At 32.9% G+C, this 16838-nt stretch overlaps 1 protein-coding gene across 1 annotated transcript; it reads right to left on the bottom strand.

Annotated features, from left to right (window-relative positions):
* Window positions 1–4388: 4388 nt before the first annotated feature.
* On the bottom strand, window positions 4389–16688 carry Inos (Inositol-3-phosphate synthase). The gene is made up of 8 exons (XM_029303544.2): window positions 16507–16688; window positions 15773–15983; window positions 12963–13135; window positions 12063–12333; window positions 9655–9909; window positions 7955–8197; window positions 7256–7364; window positions 4389–6082 (listed from the first exon to the last, which is right to left on the bottom strand). Exons 2-8 carry the CDS (start codon window positions 15899–15901, stop codon window positions 5703–5705), a joined length of 1560 nt encoding a protein of 519 aa, XP_029159377.2. The 5' UTR covers window positions 15902–15983; window positions 16507–16688; the 3' UTR covers window positions 4389–5702.
* Between the last annotated feature and the right edge of the window lie 150 nt (window positions 16689–16838).

Genomic DNA, 16838 nt, shown 5'->3' with positions numbered 1-16838 from the left:
AATCCACCACGAAGCTTTCTGACCTTCTTTCAGGGGTCAGGACGGCGAAGTTTGGTTTTGGCAAATTTCCTGACTTGAAAAAAGAAAAAAAAAATAATAATAATAATAATTCCATAACAATTGATATTGGTTAGAACAAGATTGAACACAATTTTCAGTCGTTACATAAAAATTTATAAATTTTTTTTTTAATTTAATTTTGTAATATCAATTTGCTCAATATTAATAACGTTTAAGACCGGGTTCAATCTAATTTTTGACAACTGCATAAGTAAAGAAATATTTAACAATTGTCGCGCTGTTTAAGTTATTTCTTGTCATTTCAATCAATTTCATAGCAATTGATAATGTTTAAGAGCTGGTTACACACAATCTTTAGCTATTACAAGAAAATTAAAAAGAAAAAAAAAAAAAAAAATTGTTTTACAATTACTTTCATCTCATTAAAGATACTTTCTTATAACAATAATAATAAAATTACTATAATTTTTTTATATTTAGGACCAGATTCAACAAATTTTTTTCAGTTAGAAAATTAAGGAATTTTGTTTTTTTTTAACAATTTTTATTTCCTAATAGATACTTTTTTATATTAATGTTCTACTTTCTAAAAAAAGAGAAGGTAATGATTAGGGCTTGGTACAATACAATTTACAATACAAAAATAACTTTATCTTCGATAAAAAAAAAAAAAAATTATAATAATAATAATAATATTGGGAAACCACAACACCTAACGGTACGATATTCTAATTGGGATTCTAAAATAATGAATAAATTAAATATCGCAATTAGCGATTTAAACTCTTTAAAAAAATAAATAAATAAATAAATAAAAAATAAATAAAATAAAATAAAAGAGCATGGTTAAATTGTAAAAAAAAAAAAAAAAATAATAATAATAATTATAATAATAATAATAATAATAATAGTATAGTCCTTATCTTAATTCCCTCAGGGGCACTACGGACTCATCCCCGTAGTGTACGGGTGTCGCAATCCCGAGGTACCCGAGCTGGAGTGCGTGCGAAGGATGAATGGGGCGTGATGGGCGTGCAGGCCCTAAAAAGGACTTGTCCACTGCACTAGGTGAAGGAAAACACCGAAGATAACACCCGGGGGGGAGGCCCCGTTAGCTGAGTAAGGCAACCTCCTAAGGGGAAGGAAAACCCCCGACAGAAAAAACCAATTTCTTTTCTAGCAATTATGAGTAGTTCTGAAAAGAGAGAGAACGTCCCGGGTTCGGGTACCGGGAACCGGCGTGGGGGGGGTGTAGGCCTGGCTCTCCCCTCGTCGTCATCGAACGACAGGTCGTCCACGGATTTGCCAGCTGGGTCCGTGGATTGGAATACGACATCGCTGAGGGACAGGACGATGGACAAGGTGGAAGGCAAGCTCATTAAGCTATGTATTGCCTGGGAGGATATGAGCGAGGGCGACGATCCGAGTAGCCTTGCGACCAAGATCCAGCATGTTCTCCAAAATGAGAAGTTTCGTGCCTATCGGCATCTTGGGATGTACAGGCGTCTAAAAATGCACATAAGAAGTTATCTTGAGGAGCGGTCGCGTGGCGACACAAAGCTGTGCGGTCGCCCAGAGCCGGACAGATGTGCCCTGGAGGCTGTAGAAGAGAAGGAAGAATGCGAGATGGAGGAGACTCGTGGGGACTCGCCGCGGGATGCGACTGAGCAGGTGAGTTTGCTGGGTGACGGTGTGTCGGGCGCTGCCTCTGCCTCCCTTGGGAGGTCTGATGGCGCGCTCGGCGTGTCGGAGCCCGGTACTTTCTGTGGCTCGGTGGAGGTCTTGAGCGGGGAGCGGGTCCTGTCGGATAGCTGCCCGGCTCACGTGGAAGAGATTAAGAAGCTCAAGGAACGCGTCGGTGAGTTGGAGGCGAGCAATCAAAAACTCCGCGAAGGAGTTGGAGGTTGTTCGCGGTTTGATGGCTCCCCTTCCTCCCTCTTCTGGGGAGAAGGAGGCGCCCCCCGCCAAGAAGAGATCGCGGAAGAGACGGGGCAAAGAGGTGGTCACTGAGCCGGAATTTTCTGGCAAGGAGACCACCTCTGAGGCGCGGAGGACTCTGTTTGAGTCCTCCTCTGATGCGGCTTTGGGGGGAGATCCACACCAGCAGCTTCTAGCGCGGGTGGATCTCCTCATCGAGAGGCGTATTTCTGGGGCGCTTGGGTACCTGAGGCGGACCGTAGAGTCCCTCAGGTCCTCACTGGAGTCTCGGGGGAGTGGGGCAGTTTTGCCTGCCTCCGTTTCTCCTACCAACGAGGTTTCCCCTGTCCTCTCCATGCGTAAGCGGGGGAGGCGGGGTCGGGGTGGTCTTGGGGCGGTCGGCTCTCCTGGGGCTGGGTCGCTTGCCCCGTCGGCGGCTATTATGGTTGCTGGCGGGCCGGGTGGCCTGGGTCCTGGGGGAGTTCAGACGTCGGGCCCTGCGGCTGGTCCGGTGTTGGGCGCGAAGCGGGGCCGAGTGGCGCGGGCTGCACGTGCTCCGGGTGCGTCAGCGGTGCAGCTCCTTTCGACGGGTGGTAGGACATACTCCGATGTTCTACGGGAGGCAAGAGCGGCCATCAACCCTGAGGAGCTGGGTATTGGTCCAATGACCATGCGTTTTGGTGTGACCGGGGGTCTGCTTTTGCAGGTCCCTGGAAAAGACACCGGGGAGAAGACGGACTTGCTCGCGGGTAAGCTGCGAGAGGTCTTCGCGGGTAGGGATGTGGTGGTCTCCCGCCCCCAGAAAACCGTGGAGCTTAGGCTTCGTGGTACCATGGGGGAGGAGATCGCCTCGCGCGAAGAGATCTTGGAGGCGTTGGGGTCTCTGGGGGGATGCAGCGCGGGGGATATCCGGATCGGGTCGGTTCGGTCCCTGCCGCGGTCTCCCTTGAGCACCCTTTGGGTGCGTTGCCCGCTGGCTGTTGGCCGAAAGGCTTTGTCGGCGGGTAAACTTCGAGTAGGGTGGAACACCCTGGAGGTCGAGGTGCTTCGCGCCCGACCTCTGAGGTGTTTCAGGTGTCTCAGGTTGGGACATGCGCGCGTAAATTGTACGTCTGACGTGGATCGCTCGCGGTGTTGCTACCGCTGTGGTGTGGAGGGACACCAAGCGGCGGGGTGCGTCGCCACTCCCCGTTGTCCGGCTTGTTTGGACGGTGGGGAGTCGGCTCGACATATCCTGGGGGGTCGGGGGTGCGTTTCGCCCCTCCCTCCTCCCGGGCAACGAACAAACGGGGCGAAGGATAGGCGCCAGGCTCCGGGTCGTCCCGATGTGGGACTGCCTATGGAGACCGAGGCTGCCTCGGCGTGTGCGCGGACTCCGGGGCCCCCTGCTGGGGGGGCTCCCGATAGTCCTGAGTGGGTGAGGGTGGACTGCAGTCGGGGGCGGGGGAGGTCGCGGAGAGGTGACTCCCCTGTGCCGGGCTGCAGCTCTGCTCTCAATGTTTAGTGTTGTTTTTGTCAATTGGTCGTAGTGTAGCGGTGGGTGCGGGGGGTTCCGGGGAGGATGCCGAAAGGCGACTCCGTGGTCTCCCTGCCCCGCCAAGTTTATGTTTATTAGGTAGCGGCGATGGGTGTTGAGTGTCGGGGAAGGCTGCCGAAAGGTGACTCCGAGGCCTCTTCACCCGCGCCAAGTCCATGTTGATTGTTTAGTTTTGTTGTCTTTCGTTCATAGGTGGGAGTAACAACCCTCCCACCTTTATTGTGGTCGGCCTCTGTGCCTCATCGTTGGCCCCTAGAGGGCTGGGTCTGTGGCCCTTATTTGGTTTTTGTTGTGGACGTGTATATGTTTGTCCACTTAGTTGGTGACGTCCCGTGACGTCTAAGTGTGGGGTGGGCGGCTGCGGCCGTCTCACTTACCGGGTTTGGCAGGGAGAGGGGTGAGGGCCCCGATCTCATTGCACGTCGACCCAGGGAAGTCCGGGGGGAGCTAGTAGCCCGGCTCCCCTCGATGCCCTTTCGGGGCAAGGGATGTCCTCTCCGGGGGGATACCTGTAGTATCCTCCCGGGGGATGTGTCCTACCTTCAGGACACCGGTCGGGTGTCCACCGTGAAGTTATGCGTTAGCGGTTCCGCGGTGGACAACACCCATACGACCAGGGGCTTCAGTCAGGTTTTAGGTCGGTCCCCCGTCCGATAGTCCCTCGGGATACTACGGGCGGGAATCCACCACAAAGCCTCCTGACCCTCCCTCAGGGGTCAGGACGGCGAAGTTTGGTTTAGGCAAATTTCCTGACTATAAAAAAAAAAAAAAAGTCCTTATCTTAATAATACAAAATAATAGAAAAACATGTGACCTAACGTCAAGTTAACATATGTAAATTTGAATTCTAAAATAATGTAAAAATTAATTATCTCGCAATTAGCGAATTAAATTCTTTAAAAAAATAAAAACATTTAAAAATAAAAATGTTATTATATTTGTATTTTTCAAAAATTGTCATTACAACATATAGCAACTTTAATTGACAATTTGGCACTAATAACAATAATTTTACTATCACGATTCAGTATTATTTATTTATAGAATACAATTATTCTTTCCCAACTTTTTCTTGTGAGATCCTATAATACTTTACAGTCTACTCTAATTATTGACTTTGTGTAAAAAAGAAAAATGAATAGAAAATTACAATCATATTAAATATACTTATGTATAATACATTAAAATAATGAGACAATAATGCGAGAAATAATAAAAAAGGCAATTTTAAAAATAAATAACGATATCTCTTTATTGTATTGTAATATGTATTAATAACAACGAATAAAAAATAATTATACTACAATAATTATAACGTTATAATTATTGTTTAATTGATTACTGTTAACAGTAATCAATTAATACAATATGTTATTGACTAGTATAAAATGTGTGTGAAAATACTATGATAAATTATTTCATTACAATATTATAATAATAATATTAAATTATGATAATCTTATTTAACAACTAATACCTTTTTTAATATATTGCACATATATTAAACTAATATATTGCACATATATTTAACTAATATATCGCATATACAGGGTGTCCCATAATTCGCGAACCACCGCGAATGGGCAGATAGAGCGTCTTAAACTGAATAGAAAAGTCCTGCATCATTTTGCGATATTCGCAATAATTATTGAGTTATTAACTAAAATATCTAAACGAATGAGCGGGTAGAAAGCGATAGGCCGAACTCGGTGTGCATGTCGGATGACTTATTTGTTATATGCCGCTTAGTATCAAAAGTATCACCTTACTTTTCAGCGCCACTACATTGGTCGCCGCTCGCTGCATGACACCGCCTCTCGATCAAATAATGCTTTCTACTTGCTTATTCGTTTAGATATTTTAATAAATAACTCAATAATTATTGCGAATATCGCAAAATGATACAGGACTTTTCCATTCAGTTTAACACGCTCTATCTGCCCATTCGCGGTGGTTCGCGAATTATGGGACACCCTGTATATTAAATTAAGTTTATATAAAACTAATTTTTCCATGGATTCAAAAGTCAGCCTTCCAAATTACGCTATTTTCTTATCATTTTAAAATCGTAATCTTACTTTCTAAATAATATTATTGCTTAGTAGTAAAAAACCAAACTAAAAAACATTTTTTTGTAATAATAAACAAAATCCTTATATCACTTTTCGGCCTTATATTAGTTTCATTCGTTACATTTTTTCTCATCTCTTATTTCATTATGTTTTCCTTAAATCTTAAAAGTGACTTTGTGCTCCAGTAACATGTCATTCTCTGGTGGTAGAGACAAACAGGCTCGCAAAATGTTTTCAATAGCACTTCGCTGTCGAAAGAGGGAATTTACTACTGGCGTTCCTTGCGGCACTAAAGGAGCCTTGCAGAGATATGATAGAATGGAGAGTACGCTATGAAAACCGGAAAATTCTTCATCCTCCTCGGAATCCATTCTCTTGAAAGTAATACGAGAACAGATCTCGGCCAATATTACAAGATCGAGAATGATAGGAGCCGCCAAAAGTGAATCCTCACATGTGTTATGAATCACAATAGTATTATGACCATTCAGCATGATTTCAGAAGTGTATTCGTCCATGGCTCTTTTACTATCGCCTACAAAAACAATGTAATTAATTTTTTTTTAATTTAACACATACACACAATTATAAACTTTTAAAAAATATTTTTAAGAAAAAAAAAAAAATTTTAGAAATTCTACATCAAAATATTTAAAAAAATAAATATTTACAAATATCTAAGAATTATAAAAACTTTATTTTCAAATTACAAGGAATTTTTAAATATTAAACAAATTTTTTTTTAACTAATCGCTCCCCCAAATTTTAAATTATTAAAACAATAAAAAGACAGTGAGGAGCAACACGCGGTAATAAGTGCGCAATAAATTATTTATTACATAACAAATAACAAATCTTTCAACGATTCAACGTCTTTCTTTAGGTATTCTTTCAAATTCCAACGTATTGTATCGTTTCTCAGCCTACCAACGGAGAAACTGCCAAATCCGTTTAATGCAATATATGTAATGACAATCTATATACATCTAATTTTTACATAATGAGATTGTACAACTTATGATGTAATTTAATTATGTGACGACATTGCAAAATAAATATGTATATTGACGATTTTTTAATTTTGCTGAGGAAAACCCATAGAGAGATGCCGAAACATTCAAAGATTTATTATATATAATACGTTATATTAAAAATAATTTGTTACGTACTAATTACCGCGCATTACTCCTCACTGCCCGTTTATTGTCATTAAAATTTTAAAAGTTTCAAGAACCTTAAAGCTAAGAATCGTAAAAACTTTGTAATAAAATCTCATTTTTTAGATAAATAGTACTTGTATCAAATTTCGTATATCAACTATTAAACTGAAGTACTATGATCTATCTCTGATACTATAAAAAATAATTTTTTAAAATTATAATGTTATTTTCCTGCTTTTTGCATTCTTGTTCTTTTTCATAAGCTTTTAAAATTTTAAAATATTTAATTACAGAGTAATCTAGCCACCAATCAATATTGATATTATTTATTGGACTTTATATAATAAAATATTACACCAAATTCAAACTTTTTACTGTATAGTCAAATTCTGCTTTTATTTCAAAATAGGAAAATATTCGAATATTATCTTATTTCATAATTATAGATTTTTTCCTCAATAATGAAATATTATGATTAAAAAGAAGAGAGAGGGGGGGGAGAGAGAGAGGGGGAAAGAGAGAGACCGATTATTTGTTTTAAAACTTACCGACATAGGGAACATATTTAATAACGACACAATGATCCGGTTTTTCTCCAGGTTTGTAAAGGATCTTGTTCGATTCCACTATATCATCTATAACATTGCTCTTGGAGATCTGTACATTAATTATACATATATGAAAATAATGGATACTGAAGAATATATGTAATATAAACATAGAGTTTCCGACAATAATCACTTTTTCATTATACACGCACATCTTATACAATTGTAATAATGAAACAATAAAATATATACAAATAAAATAAATATATATTATCCAACAGAACAAAATGTAAACAACATGCTGTTATAATTTACTAAGCAGATTTAAACTAAAATTTTTACAGATTAATATTACAAATTTATATTATATTAAATTAATATTTACAATTGTATTATATAAAATTAGTTTTTGTTGGCACAGATTGATGATATACGAGCCAAAATTTATAACAAATATTAAACAAAATCTACTCAGTCAATTTCTCTTAGTTTTATGCCACCAAATAATTTTTATTTGACTTTATTTTCATTATATGTCATACAAGTTCTGAATTCTTCTTTAAAATAATAAAGTATAAACACTTGAATACAAAGTAACCGTTTACATCTATTTTTACATCTCTCCTAAATAATGAAACATAATATTACATATCATGAAAATAAAATGTATATCATATTTTCTTTAATAATACTGCGTACCTCTTTTGAGTGAAATTGTTGTGGTGCGGATAAATTATATCCATCATTATTTCCTAAATGGTTATAACTAACAATCGATACTGGTTTAATGCCAGCCGATACGAGGAAGTCTACAAGAACAGATTTTAATTTTGTCTGGCCAGATTTAAAATCATCACCACTAATAAATGTTTTCTGCCTTTCGGCTAGCTCAAGAAGACCTGGCACGAAAGTATTTTGTGGTGATCCATTGATGTAAGTACACTGAAAAAATTGTTTTCATAAATGAAAAAAACTTCTGTTCTTTGGTTGCTTATAAATTTTAAATAAAGAAAAAATTTGTGTATTTATTATTAATCAATTTATAAAAACGCGAGAATTGTACACAAAAATTTTTTCTTAGTTCTCAATTATTAATAATTATTATGGATTTTAATTTCTATGAACACAATAAATATGTATTTTCTTATTGTAAAGAAAGCAATTTCTAAATAATAAATATATAATCAACAAAATATATATATATATATATATATATATTTAACTTATTTTCCTGAAAACAACAATGCATTTCTTTTCTATTTGATTTCTCTCATCATTTTGTATATAAAAGTATTCAAATAAGATCATCGGAAAATGAATATTTAACGAGATATTTCATAGTTTATATGTAAAATCATGTTAAAGTGTAAAATGTCGTAAACTATTTACTTTTTGGCCATTTTATCCTTATAACATCTTATGCCGAATATATATATATACATATATACATACACAGAAATGTTTTATTTCAAATGATACAGTCAATTCTCTCAAAAATAAAATGTTTTTAAAAATTCCATATAAAAGTTATAGAGTTTTCGACATAATATCATAATTCAAAATTGTTTTTGGGTGGCAACGTCAACATTTAGAGGTCACACACCAACACAGTTTTCTAAAACAAAACTATCTTATTCTTTTCCATGTAAATTGATTCCTTGTAATATTCGGCATAAGATGTTATAAGGATAAAATGGCCAAAAAGTAAATAGTTTACGACATTTTACACTTTAACATGATTTTACATATAAACTATGAAATATCTCGTTAAATATTCATTTTCCGATGATCTTATTTGAATACTTTTATATATAAAATGATGAAAAAAATCAAATAGAAAAGAAATGCATTGTTGTTTTCAGGAAAGTACGTTAAATTGTAACTAGCAGCTAATATATATGTATATATTTTTTCTTTTAAACAACTATGTGTTTTCTTTACATCTATTGAATTCTTTTCATTATTTTGTGCATAGAAATATAAGATAAGATTATCAAAATATAAATATTTTACAAAATATTTTAGTTCATGTAAGATATATTACTTAAAATGAATACCTTGTATATTCAATAAAATAATAAATAAAATTAAATAAATGTATTCCACAAAATATACTTAACAATTGTTAAATCATAAATATGTGTGTATATGTATATATATATTTTTTTTCTCTTTTACTAATTTATATTTAACAAAGATATATATAGAGTATTTTTTAAATAACAAATATAATCGCTTCTTTTATTTATAACATTCTTTTCAAGAAATTTAATTGTTTATTTGTAATTATTATATAGTAATTACTCTGATATTATTATATCGTGACATAGTTTTATTTAATAATAATCTTCAAAATACTGTTCATATATTCATTATTTAAAAAAGATTAAAGTTAATACTTGTTCTAAAGCTGCCGCCACAGCAAACATGGTGCTGGGACTAATCTCTATATGATCTTCATTGATTGCCTTCAAAAGATTATCAGCCGTATCATTAACACCCGTTATAATTTCCGAAAATCTTTCAGTATTAGCAGTCCACAAGACAATTACTTGATCCAGGCCCTTCGTAGTTTTAAATTCCACGATATCGTTACGAATTTTATTGAGTTGCTCGGCCTTAGTGCCCATGATGATGTTATTTGCTCTTTCGCCCTTTGTAAACAAAAATTTCATCAATAAATAATTATATTTTTATAATAAAAAAATTAATTAAATATAATTATGCTTAAAGAAAATTAAAGATTGTTATATCTACATATAATAAATATGGCACTTTAATATATATAACGACAGTGTTTCAGAAGGTGATCAACTTTTATATTCTCCTCATTATAAGAATAAAAAAAGTCATTAAATTAATGGAATCAATAAACACTTTTTTCTCCTTCCGAATTGAAACAAACACTTATACTTTTACTAGTATATATGATTTTCACAACAATGCTGATCGGTGAATTGAAGAAAGAAAAAACAATTTTACAGCTTCTGTGGTCTCCTGATTAAAATCTTCTGGATATTGATTTATGAGGACAACTCTAGGCTCTTATTTACAATATCCTTGTTGCTACTGTGGAAATATTTCACGAAATAGATGTATTGTAGCTACGTTTCACAAAATTAAAAGTACTATACATTTTTGAATGTTTTCGACATTTCAGATGTCAATACGTGTTACTATGAAAGAAAATCATTTCCAAGAAATCATTATTTTGAGGAGTATTCTTGTCAAAAACTTGCCGTAAACAAAAAGTATTTATAGCTCGAAAAAAGCATTTTTTAAACACATTTATATATGACTTTTCCATCCTTATAATGAATAAAATGTTATATATGTTCTTAAATGTGTGTTGGTCAATTTCTAAAACATTCTTCACATATCTGCACAACGCACACACATGCGCACGTCATGCACATTATACACATACGTATACATACGTACATTGCATGTACATGTAGGTACACATGAACGTGCGCACGTACACTCGGTGTGTGTGTGTGTGTGTGTGTATGTTTATGTAAAAAATTTAATTTTAAAATATTAATATAAAATAAAAAATAATTTTTTACATTAATTTATTTCAAATTAATTTATTAATTTAAAATTAATAAATTAATTTTAAATTAATTAATTTTTTATTTTTTATAATAATATTTATAAAATATTGTAGACATTTAAAATTATTGATACCTCTTTCTCACAGTTGGAACGTGTTGTCACCTTCAGTTTTCTTATGTGCCATATAATGAATTTCCGTCTTGAAAAACTAATAATATATATTTTACCTTCTTATATTATAAAAAATTTAATAAAATCTAATTATATATAATCTATGTATCCCGACATAAAATGCATTATTACCTTCAATTTTTTTGTATATAATAATCTTTTGTCTATCTTTTATCAAAAAGAAAGTGAATACACATGCACGCGCGCGCCATTCCTTAATTTTATATTAAAAAAATTTATATAATATTTAAAAAATTAATAAAATTTTAACTCCATTAACCTTTTGCCAGAAATCAGCTAAAAACTGTTAAAAAATATGAATCTAATTTAAATAATATATTATTAAAACATACTAATTAATTATTAATGTTAATTGATCAAAAAGAGTTTTGCGACACATTTCATAAATTTATTCCCACATTAATTATAATTAGACCGGATTATATTTATATTTATATTTATATATATACATATATATATATATATATATATATATATATGCAAATTGCATTTTTCTTACTCTTTACATATTATACGAGAGCATTAATAATGTGAACAAATTATAATGTTTTTAACTAACTAATTTTAAAAAATTAATATTTTTATAGTGCAAGAAAGTACAACTTGTCTAATTTCAACCATATATGTACTAAAACAATACAAAAAACATTAGCATGATTCATGCATAAGAATGATTATTAATACCAAATCTTTTAAAAGAATTCAGTTCAATTTTGCAAAAATACGAAATAAATTTGTTCAAATGCTCTCTAAAAAAAGTGAAAAATTATTACATAAGAAAACTGAAGATGCATGTGATAATCTTATAGTATGGCGAAATCATAACTGAAAAATATTTTGCAATTTACTATTAATTAAATAATTGCTTTACATTAAAAAATTAAAATTACTATTTTCAAGGGAATAGACGAAAAGAGTTATCATATGTAAAAAAAAAATTGAAAAATCTAGATCGCGCGAACAAATATAATTAAAATTTTATAATATTTGTTATAATATCTTTTTTTCTACGACTCTATCGCATAGAAAATTGGATCCTAAAATTATGATTAAATACCTGGTTTGATGCAATAAAATCAGAGTAATATAGGCTCTTTCTAGGCTGCATATGCGTCATATAAGGCCGCAACTGTACTTGTAGATTTACATCCAACACTTTAGCACGTGTCATGGCGTCAGCAAGATTTACATTCGAAATGTCCCAACCATCAATCTCGATATTATCGGGATTTACCATGGGCAGCATACTAGAAATAGGAACATAAATGTCCCCTCCTCTGCTTTTTCTGCCTAATCTTATAGTGGACGCTTGCGTTAAAGAACCGTACCTAAAAGGCAAAGTAATAAAAAAAAATAAAGCTAACATGTAAAAAGGGAAAAATGCAATAAAAATTAAAGCTAAAAGTAAATGCAATAACATATAAAGACTCGTAAGCCTCATAAAATTAATATGACTCGTTATTAATAATATATGTAAGGAGATATACATATATTATTAATAATGCATATGTATATGCATATGCATATATATGCATATATCCAGAAATAATTCTATATGAAAAAATAAAACAAAATTTTAACGCATAAAATATACATATATTATTTAATATTATATGTATAATTAGACTTAAATCAAGCATATTGCATAATAAAACGTATATGTGCAAGTATATTATATATGTATATTAATAATATTAATATTAATATTAATAAAAAAACAGTAATATAAAAAGTTAATATTATTGTGACGTTTAATATCTTTAAAAAAAATTAATTTCATATATACATATAATAAATACACAAAATAAATATATTTAAATCTTAAATATACACACATACATATACATTATATGCTTCTATAACATTTTCAAAATCAATTAAATCGTGATAAATATAATATTTTAAATAAAATTTGCACTATTTAATCAAGGAGAAATAAATATGTTTTAAAGCGTACCAATTTGCGATTTTCTCACCCTCCTTCGTCTCCCATGTTAATTTAAGCTTATTCGCAATTAAAGCTGCTGTTATAGTGCTGCCATTGTTACCACCCCAGCCTGCTAACATCAATCCCAATTTAGGAACTTTTATCATGGTCTTGATCAACAACTTCGTGGATGTGGGTGACACCTGCAAAAAAAGTTTCATGCAATTCCACAATTACACTTTAAAATTTTTACTCACACACGCGCACACACACACACACACACGCACGCGTGCGCGCGAAAAAAATTTATATATCCATTATATTTAATTTTATAGAACAAAGCAAGAAACTGCTATAAAAGATTCAGAGAATATAAAATTTTCTGTAATTTTTATAATAAAATATTTAAATTTATATACATCCATACATCCACCTACCCGTCTAAATATAAAAAGTAACATCAATTACTAAAAACCAAATCATTTTCGTACGATTTTTCCATAATAGTACGAATCAAAACAAATATAATGAAATTCCTAATAACCGCAGCAGCAATAAGTTTAATATCAACAAGACGGAGCAATAACACATTTTGTCAGAATTACACGCGTGTTCGTATGCCCAATTTGATGAACGATAAATTAAACGTATTGAACCTCTTCAGTGGCCTTCACCTCATCTTACATCCTCAATTTTTTTTGTTATTAATGCACACATGTACACATGTACAAAAATACTTTTCACATCTCCAACATCAACAAAGATATGAAATTGTCAAATTCAAAGTTTCGTTGAAAACAAAATTCTTTAATTTATATCTCAACTCATTAAATTAATGGCCGATTTAATTAATTAAAGTTTCTTCAAAATAATTATTGAAAAAAATTAATAAAAGTATATAGCGGTTGTGGCGATTAGATCGTCACATACTTCCCCAAAATTAACAAGCAAAAACACGTATACGAATACGAACACTCACACATACGAAAAGTACAGAAACATAAATAAACATAAATAAAAATATAACAGACGAGACGAAAGACGAGAAGTACAGAGAAAAATATCAAGACGATAAAAAACAAAACAAGTAAACAAATAGAACATTCGCGAAGCCTCTCGAAGCCTATCGAAGAACGATTTTGAGGCGAAAGATGGGTAGAACATTTTTTACATGCGAGAGATTCCGTTTTCGACAGTCGCCGCGTACGGACGCACATTATATATTAATCCGAGCGAATTAACACTTATGTATCGACTTTAAAAGACTGTGTTTTCTTGAAGAATATATTTTGTTAATTGCAATTACTGCCTCACGTTATTTAATTCCCGACTCGTACCGAAACGAATAAGTAATCGCGCCTCGCGAGACAAAAGTAACGCGCGAGTTAACTAAATGGTTAACATGTGTTTGTGATATGTAATTAAAATTTAAACTCTGCGACATAACTATTAATTATTATAATGGATAATTTTGACGAAAATATTTCTATAATAATTATTATTATGATCTCTGAAATCCAGATTGCATAAAATAAATATATGATGTCAACATGAATATATATATATATATATACAGGATAGGCCATTTTAATCTTTCCACTAAAATTTCTCAAAATCCAAAAGTTTAAGACAAAATGTTTCAGATAAAAGTTGTATGGTTTCAAGGGGGACATGAGATGGTGTCATTGATTTGACCTTGAATAGCCATTTGAAGGTTACGTGAAGGTCAACTTCAATTTCTTAAATGGAACACTATATTTTTTCTTGCATACTTTTGTAGCTGACTTCGAGATCTTTCCAAAACACTACAATAAAATATTTTTTCATGAAGTATTTTTCGAGTTATTAAGGCTGCAAATTTGCAGTATTTTGACATAAAATACAAAATATCTTGGGAAATATTCATTTTTCGATTATCATACCTTAATACTTTTATGCACAGAATAATGAGATGAATCAGTTGGTGTAAAGAAAACACAGTTGCCTTTAAAAAAAATATGAAAATTGCAATAAGCAGTTAGATAATTTTTATTATATATATATATATATATTCACGCACACACACATACATATATATATATATATATATATATATATATATGCATGTGTGTGTGTGCGTGTGTGTGCATGTATATATTGTGTGTATATGAAAAAACGCATGTGCGATACGCATATCGACAATAATCGACCTTGTCGACTTCATTCTGGAATAATCTAGAAAATACTTATTCAACAGTAAATTCCAGCAAATTATCTACCAATTTATAAATAATTTCTTTAATAAAAATAATAATAAGATAAATTATTTAATTTAAAAAGAACTCCAATTTTATTTTTCTATCTTACAATTTAGTGTAAATTTAATTAATATCTTTAATTTATATCTCAAATAAAAATTCTATTAAAATAAACTCCTGATTCTGATATTTTATATTAGTTGATATTAATTATTGTGTAATCTGTCATAAATTTGGCTTCTTAAAATTATTTCGCGAAAAGTTTTTCCTTTTTAATCGTTTATATAATTAAAATTATAGCGATATACAGTACATATTTTCATAGTTTATTTCAACATTTTTTTTGCTAAGAAACAATTGACTCCAAATTAGTAAAAGAATATATACCGAATCTTTGTGGAACATTCATTATATTCGTCAAACATAAAACATAACAGCAATAATAATAATAATAATAAAACGGAAAAACATTCAACATGCAAACTTTAGCCTAAACAAACAGACTTATTGTTCTTGACCAGTCGGAGCAAGCATCAATGACATGCATATTTAAAATAAAACTAGTAGATGAATAAATGAGTTAAGAAATGTATGGATTCTCACTGTATACGTATCATCATCATCACCCTCGGCCTCGGCTACGCTAGTTGTCCGGTATTCGTACTCCGCTTCGATGAAATCTTCCGAGTAACGTACCGTCGGTGAATTTACACGTACCTTCAAACTCGCCATCTCCACAGAATGTAATACAAGAATACAATAATAAGAATGTCCAAGCACACAAATTAAAACTTGTCAGCTGCTGGCCTGAAAACTATATCGAAGTATGCGTGTTATTGAGAATGAATTCAAGCATTCTATATATAGTTAATGACGTCGATTGTATATCAAGAATTATATGTATATATATTATATATATATGGAGAATTGTCAGTTCTTAATAAAATATTTCAGTTAAAGATTCGAGTTTTCTATTGTATTAAAATACATTTTCTCAGACTTATTAAAAACGCATAAGAATCATTTTTGCACGACTTTCGGCATAAGAAAATCGGAAATCTTTTATGGAAGCTATAATTCATACTCCGATTTTGTTGGAAAATCAAGTAATTTAGCGCACTTGTGTGTAGAGAGAGAGACTAATTATAAGATATTTCGAGAAAATTTGAGTAAGATTATTCCATGTGAAGCATCTGAAAATTCGAAACTTGCTGAAACTGTAACATTTAATTGATAATCGCAGGTGTGATATTCTTCACGATAATAAATTATCGAGAATAAAAAACGAATACGAAACAAACTAGAAAAAGAGAAAAAAAGAAAAAATATAGACTCACAGTGTTCTCTCAGTCGATCTTTTCGTGACCACTCGCGACGACTGCTGAAACGTAAATGCCAGCAAATACGCAGGGCGCAGCCGTCGTCATTCCTCATCGCTCATCGTATCACAACGTATTGTGAAGGGTCGCGTTAAGGGTTGAAAGGAGACTGTGACTGATGGAGACCTCTCGTGGAAAATTACAAATTAAAACACTTTATTAAATCAAGAATTCAAAAAATATTAAATCTATCATTTCAATAGTTCCACATATATTTTCTAAAATTAATAAACTAAATCAAATAAATATTATTTTCATGTATATTTTTCGTTTGAAGAACTCTAATAAAA

This window comes from Nylanderia fulva, unplaced genomic scaffold, assembly GCF_048542155.1.
Source record: "Nylanderia fulva isolate GAGA-0341 unplaced genomic scaffold, ASM4854215v1 Scaffold27, whole genome shotgun sequence".
NCBI lineage: Eukaryota > Metazoa > Arthropoda > Insecta > Hymenoptera > Formicidae > Nylanderia > Nylanderia fulva.
The sequence above is the reverse complement of the archived record's forward strand: the minus strand, read 5'-3'. Positions and strand labels throughout refer to the sequence as shown.